Below are 7,545 nucleotides of genomic sequence, written 5' to 3'. Positions count from 1 at the left end.
GGAGGGAGGGAGGGAGGGAGGGAGGGAGGGAGGGAGGGAGGGAGGGAGGGAGGGAAGCAAAGTGAAGATGGGCATAGTGAGGAAAGAACGCGCACTATTGCTGCTGCTTTTGATGACTAGCCTAGGGAGTGATTTTAGGAGTTGACTCATTGTTTTCTGTAGGAGATTCCAGCCATACACACTCACCCTGGTACTATCACCAGTTGTAGGGCTGGATTTCCACCTAGTATGAATTCTTTGCATTTCTCCAAAAAGTTTCTAGTCTTAGGATTAATAACTAATGAAGACACCCTTGGGCATCGCGTCGTCGCTGGCTTTGTTATGTTTATCGGCTGTAGGGTCCTTTGCATTCTAAGAACATGCTCACATGAATGTGCAAGTGTGCACACTCATCTCACGGGTTTTCTCTTGTGTAGCAGCTGTCTCTCTTGTTTTATACTAATGACTCTGGTGCTCAACAGTGAATGCCAAACGGCTGCCTATGGGCACACAGGATGTGACTGCACACCAAGTCATTCTCTTGTATCCTGGCCTGTTTCTGACTATTCTCACTTAAGCTCTGACACCCCCAAAGGTTGTTTGTCCACCATTGGGGATTCTATCAAAAGCAGGAAAATCATATTCTCAGAATGGGCAGAAAGACACACCCTTGCCAGAGATCAAGTACAACCAAGGATAGGAGGCTATAGTCCGAGGATTCAGACAACCAAAGCCTTCTTGCAGTTGCTGCTTTACTACTTGGAAAAGATGCTTGTATGCAGGATGTCTCAAAATATAAAAGAAAGGAAGGAAAGAAGGAAAGGAAGGAAGAAATTAAGGAGGAAGGAAGGGAAGGGAAGGAAAGAAGGAAACAAGAAAGGAAGGAAGGAAGGAAGGAAGAAATAAAAAGAAGGGAGGAAAGAGGGAAAGAGGAAGGAATAAGGAAGGAAGTTGAGAAGATAAGAAAGGAGAGAAAATGGGAAGGGAGGGGAGGCAAGGCGAGGGACAGGTGGGTTTACTTGGAGACCACGGTTCAAGGGGATACATTACCAGACCCTATCAGACAACAGAATATCAGCCAGCTGGTCACATTGCATTGGCAGTCAGGAAGCAGAGAACAGACAGGAAGTGAGGCTCAGGCTGTAGATGCTTTAGTCCTGCCCCAGCTTCATCTCTTAAGGTTCCACAACCTTCCCAAACACTGTCAGTCTCTGGGGTCCAAGTCTTCAAAACCATGAGCCTGTGGAAGACAGCACATCCAGGCCTTGCTGCACCCATCATATGAGAAACGCTGGACTGCTGAGGAACCACAGGGGCAGTAGGCACTAGAATGCTTTGAAATGCAGCCATTTGCAAAACAATTGGTTTACTAAGGACTTATTTTTTCTTATTTCACAAAATGTGGAGGAGGAAGGAAATAAGATGAGCATATATAGAGAGAAGGAACAGTAGCAGCAGTGGGCCTCACAACACGGGCTTCCTTCTATAGAGAAAGAAAAAACAGAAGCAGCATGTGGGCCTCACAACACGGGCTTCCTTCGCCCATGTGTCAAGTTGAGGGGATACGATTTTAGTGATGAGTTTATCCATTCCATAGACATTTGGTGAACTATATCTGCTACATACCAGGTACGTAGTGTCGAGGGTATCCAGGCAGTTTATATTCCAGCCAGAGATAACGAAAAACTAACCAAAAGAAAATTAACAGTTGACTTTTGATAAGCAAAGTGTAACTTTCATTGTAAGAAATCTGATTTTAAGATGTATGCGTGTGTGTGTGTGTGTGTGTGTGAGAGAGAGAGAGAGAGAGAGAGAGAGAGAGAGAACATTACCTAGGAAAAGGGAGAGGAATCTTCTTGTAGAGTAGTTGCCTTCTGGGATATGGAAAGAAGTTAGATGTCATATCTGCTCCTTATATTTGTTTGTTTGTTTTATTTGCTTGTTTGTTTGGGTTTTGGTTTTCTAGATAGGGTTTCTCTGTCCTAGAACTTACTTTGTAGACCAGGCTGGTCTCGAACTCACAGAGATCCACCTGCTTCTGCCTCTCAAGTGCTGGGATTAAAGGCGTGCACCACCACTGCCCAGCTTCACCTCTTATTCTTGAATTCACAGACACTCATTTAAACAGAAAATGTAGATTAGTTTGTTTTCTCTATTATATTAGAGTTTATATTAAATTTCTCCTAGGGAAAACTCATCAAAGAGTAGACTAATACTTGCTGGTTTTACTGTTGGATAATTATGAATTGTGAAATAGAGCAGGCGGATTCCTCCATAAAATCATCAGTAATGGGAATAATGGTCAGGTGTAATTGTTTTAGTTTATGACTAATTAATTATTCTTATTTTATAATAAATTTCAAATATTACACCATGCCCAGCCAGGAGGCATGCCTATAATCCACCATATACTTGAAGGGGACCCTGAACCTCACTCAGGTCAGGATTCAGGGTCCCAGGAGACTGAGCACCGAGATCTTGTTGCAAACATTTTGTTCTAAACTTCTATTAGGACAGTTGACTTTGAAGTAAACTAGAATAATTAACATATTAGAAAACAAAAAACTAGTTCATCTAAGACCTTACTAATGGAGACATTTAATCTTTAAGCTATACTTTGTCTTTAACATTAAGTTGAAGTTGCAGAGAAACCAGATCTTCTAGCTTTCCATGTTAAATGTGTTATTTTAAAACCCCAGGACAGTATGTATTCATAAAAAGCACTTTACTGTGTCAGACAGCAGGTGCTCTGGACTTGGAGACGATGGGGACTGTGATTTCATGCGCAGTTAGCCTGGGCAAGGAGACAGCTGCTTAGGAAATGGAGCATCGTGTGAACTGTGGATGGTGATTTACCCCTGGGTGTAGGATTCATCGGGAAGCAATTCTGAGCGGTTGGGTTTCTCACCAACAGATACTACCTATGCTTTGCTAGCCTGAGAGCACCCCATTCCAGTTTGCTTTATATTGCTGTGATAAACACCAAGGTCAAAAGCAATTTGGGGAGGAAAGGATTTGCCTGGCTTGATCTTTTAGTCCATCATGAAGGGAAGCCAAGGCAGGAACTGAAGCAGAGATCATAGAGGAAGGCTACTTGCTGACTTGTTCCCATGGCTTGCTCAACCTGTTTTCTTATCCCATGGCTTGCTCCCCCTGTTTTCTTATAGTACCCAGGACCACCTGCTAGAGGGTAGAACCACCTACAGTGGCATGGGCCCTTCTATATCTGTCATCAATCAAGAAAATGCCCTATGGGCTTGCCTACGGGCTAATCCAATAAAGGTGTTTTCTCAAACGAGGTTGCCTAAACTCAGAAGACTGCAACTTCTATCAAGCTGACAAAACCCAACAGCGCTCTCCCACCAAAATCAGGGTGCAATTTAATCATTCGATCTTAGTTGAGAGGGAACTGTGTATGACAGTCCCCACCTATAGGCTCAGCTGCACTCTTAGCTTGTAAGCACCGAGCCGCCGCCTCAGGGCTAACCATATGACTGATGTTACTTGGCGTGCTGCACCAAGCAAGCACCTTTCACCTTCCCAGCTTCACCTTTGCAGACCGAGATAGCAGTTCATCACTTCCCTCCTAAAACATATTTTAGTTCATATCCATTCACGCACATATTATGTTTGGATCAAACCCACTCTGTTTTCTCCCCATCCACTTCGCACTACTTTCCCTCCACCCCGATAACATGTGCTCTTTTGTTTAAACACACCGAGTCCACTTAGTGCCGTTTGTTTGTATATGGGCGTACCTCTACTTGAGTATGGAGAGCCTCTTGGGGGAGCACATGCATGGGGGACGTTGACTCTCCCCCTATTCACCCAGCAGCCACCAATCACTATAGCTCCTCGGCTAGGAACAGAACTCTCTGAGAACCCCCTGCTCCGTGCTGGGGTTTGGGCTGCCTTGATCACGTGCAGGTGTGTGCAGGCAGTCCCAGCTGCCATGAGTTCTGTGCACAGAGGTCCTGTCATGCTCCACATATACCGTTGTGCTTTAGGTACCCACAGAACTTCTGTTACTTGCTTGGCAGGCAAGAGAGAACCAAAGCAACACAAGCCCTAAGTGACCACCCAGGAAAGTGAGGCTGGACGCAGGCACAGCTTCCTGGTAGGATGTTCCCGTTCACACACCACAAGAGATTCTTCCCTGTGATGAAACGTGGCTAGTTGAGGAGGAGATGGCAGAGTCCCTCAAAGTCTGGTCCTTTTTCTGTTTTAGGATATAAACCTGCACACAGAACTGTCAAAGATTTGTAAGTGGCTTATGCTATGGAGTGAGTCCTTTGGTTTGGAGGTGCTTAAAACTTAGGAAGAGTGTTTAGCCATGGAAAGAGAATGGCTCCCCCTTGCAATAAGGTCTCTGGTTGGTGACCTTCATAGCTTCAGCCATGCTGCTAGGTCCTAAGTGGCAACCCAAGGTTGGACCCAAAGGTCATGCACTATGTCTGAGTTCTAAACTCTAGGTTACGTCTGAGCTCACAGCTGCACTGCTGCCAGATGCCACCATGTCTCCTGGGCAAGAATGCCCGACTCTTCCTCAACACTGCCGCTTCTGTTAGTTGCCTCTTCTACATCCAAATCTTCAAAGCTACGGGCAGATGGAAGCAATAAACAATACCCCAAAAATTTGGGTACACATTAAGAGATTTCGTTTTCATAACATTTGCAATGCCTTCATGTATGTGCGAATATGCGTATGCACAGGTGTGGAGGCCAGAGGCCAACCTCAGATGCTCCTCAGGTGCCTTCATTCATTCATTCATTTCTGAAACAATGTCTCACTGGCCCAGAGCTCTCAAACTAGGTTAGACTGGCTGGCCTATAAGCCTTAGGGATCTGCCCATCTCTGCCTCCCCAGTTCTGGGATTATAAATCACATGTCCCTACTGCCCCTAACTTAGCATTTTATGTTTCTATGGCAGGACTCTCTGCATAAAAAAAGCATGTCTAGGGCATTAGAAATGTAATTTTATTTCTCAGGTTTATGTTTGTAATATTTTAGAGCCCTTTCTGTAGGAATTTGATTCTCGTTCTGTCCATGTGGCTGCTAGTAACACTGTCTCTGTCAGAAGACAGACACCTTCTCAGTAAATCTCCCGAATAAGACAAGAACTATACAAGATGTAGCTCCCCGTGTTGATGGCTTCCTCTCTCTTCTTGGCCTCCATGCTCCAGGTGGGAGAGTTCAGAGCCCATGCCGCCGAGTGGACAGCCAACGTCACAGCTGAGTTCAAGGAGACAAGGAGGCGGCTGAGCGTGGAGATCTATGACAAGTTCCAGCGGGCCACGTCCGTGAAACGGAAGCTCTCCGCAGAGCTGGCGGGGAACCACAGCCAGGAACTGACTCCTTGTAGGAGGACCCTGTCCGTGAACCACCTGACCAGCGAGAGGGAAGTCTTGCCTCCCTTGCTGAAGGCTGAGAGCATCTATCTGAACGGCCTGACCCCTCAGTGTGCCGGCGAAGAGATAGCTGTCATTGAGAACATGAAGTAGCTGCCTTTGGGAAGAGTCTGAGGTGTAGCCACAGGGCAGGGCTTCTCTAGGCTCTTGGGACTGTTGCTGGCAGCATTTAAACGGTGTGTATGATGAGCTCAAAGGGAAAGCAAATAGATACATCCATCTGGTCACCTTACATCCAGGGAGTTGGAGTCCTGCGGCGGCAGCCCTCTGGGGACTCGTGAGCTGTCCACTGAGTGGTAGTGGTGGGTAGGCAGTGTCGTTGCCTTTTCGTGCCCAGACTGTTGCCCTCCCCCTCTTTCCTACCGTGCCATAAGGCCTTTGAAGGAATCGGAATGCTTTGGTAGTCATGTAGCTTGGAGGAATATGCCCTCGACTTTTCGGGGGTCGCCTAACTGAGCCTGGATGCAGACCACTTAGGGATGACAACATTTCTTTTTGTAAATGGCAAGAAACTCTCATGCAGCCTTTTACCTAAGAAATTTCCTGGCAGTGCCTTAATTTACGAAGAAACAGGACCCTCTCTTGTGGGCTTGTGGTCTCCCCTCCCTGCCCCCACCCTAGGCTGACCTCCACTGACTCTTGTTTCCTCCTCCCCTTCACACACTGTACCTTGCTGGAAGCAATGTGTAGCTTGATGGAAGGAACAGATGCCAGCCATGGGCACAGAAGGAACACTCAGGAGCTCTGTTGTCACAAGGCAGAGAAGGGAGGTGAGAGAAGGCCCTCTGAGTATTTATTTGACTGGGGTACCAATGGTACATCTATATATATGTACAGAGTATTAATTATCCGGCCGGTAACATCGGCTGCTTCTACATAGCCCCCTTTTCCTGGCAGTATTTGGAGTTTATCATTTATTAATAACTAGTCATTTTTTAAAGGCAGAAGAAGTGAGCACATACTTCTATAATCTAAGTGATCTAATAGAAGAAAACGGTCCCAACTGATATCACAAAGTGATTTCCAACAGTTGGTGTGAATTCATTCTGACGAAAAGAAACTAGCGAAGCCGTGTATGTGTATTTGCTAAGAAATGGCTCACGCCAGCGTGGACGAGCCCAAGGCACAGAAGGCTTAGACCCTTTCTTTTCTTGAGTGGCTCTTGCCAGATTGTAGGGTGGGGTAATGCCCAGATAGAGGGGGTGCAGCCCCAGCCACCTTAGTGTCCCTCTGCCGAGGTGACCGGGTGTGAGCACAAATGCTGGTCTGGGGGTCACTGTGACTTTTGCACATGAAGTGATACGACTGCCAACCTACGTCATCTCTAACAGTAGGGAAAATGCTGAGTAGCACAATCTAAGTCCCCAGAGTTATTTTTTTTTTAAGAGAAGAGAAGGCTGATAGTCCATTTAATTTAAATTTATATCCTATAATTCTTTTGGTTGTTTCAAGATCCAGAAAAATTTCATTTTGCAAACCGCTCCCCTCTCCTTTACTTTCATACTCACTTCTACTGTACACTGTATACGTCATTTTTAAAGTGCAGAAGAGAAACGATTCCTCTCCATGTAATTGCAAAACTGATTTCTTTTCCTTTCGGGGGAGGGGTGGGCATATGTGAACAAGTGGCATTCAGATTAAAGTCTTAAGAAATCAACCCAGGATCTTAAAAAAAAATCTAAAAGATTCATATTTTCCAAAATTTGAATTTAAGCTAGAAATGTAAATATCCAGTTAGCTTGCAGAGAGTACTTTTATAAACCCGGGAAAGTTCTAACCAAAATTCTAGCAGGTCAGACTCCTTTACAAAGAAAGCTCCCTTCCATCTCCTCAGTAGCCATCCTGAAAGCTGACACGGTGGGATGCTGCACGTGGAAACTGTGAATCGGACGGACGAATAAAGTTTGTAATTAAAGCCGGACTCTCGTGTTTGCTGTGAGAATGTCAGTCGGACTCAAGCCTAACTGAACGGAGGGCTGTTGGTTCTCCTGCTGAGTTACTGCCGGGTCTTCATTCACAATAGCCAAACAATGGTTTGGGTCGGTCCTGTTGGTGATTGAACCGAGGCCCTGCACACAGACACATAGCAGAGGGTTACACCACTGAGGGCTACACCGCTGAGGGCTACACCGCTGAGGGCTACACCGCTGATGTTTT

General features: G+C 45.8%; 1 protein-coding gene across 4 annotated transcripts in view; it reads left to right on the top strand.

Moving 5' to 3' along the window:
• Kcnk2 (potassium two pore domain channel subfamily K member 2) overlaps nt 1-7,309 on the top strand; it is a 176,751-nt gene extending 169,442 nt beyond the window's left edge. For all 4 annotated transcript variants that reach the window (XM_050148294.1, XM_050148295.1, XM_050148293.1 and 1 more), the window contains one exon: nt 5,164-7,309. In XM_050148294.1, coding sequence (XP_050004251.1) covers nt 5,164-5,481 — 318 coding nt within the window. In that variant the 3' untranslated portion in view covers nt 5,482-7,309. The remainder of the gene's footprint in view (nt 1-5,163) is intronic.
• Nucleotides 7,310-7,545: the final 236 nt, after the last annotated feature.

The sequence above is a fragment of the Alexandromys fortis genome, unplaced genomic scaffold (assembly GCF_014885135.2).
Source record: "Alexandromys fortis isolate MF-2015 unplaced genomic scaffold, M_Fortis_MF-2015_v1.1 scaffold_62, whole genome shotgun sequence".
Taxonomy (NCBI): domain Eukaryota; kingdom Metazoa; phylum Chordata; class Mammalia; order Rodentia; family Cricetidae; genus Alexandromys; species Alexandromys fortis.
The sequence above is the reverse complement of the archived record's forward strand: the minus strand, read 5'-3'. Positions and strand labels throughout refer to the sequence as shown.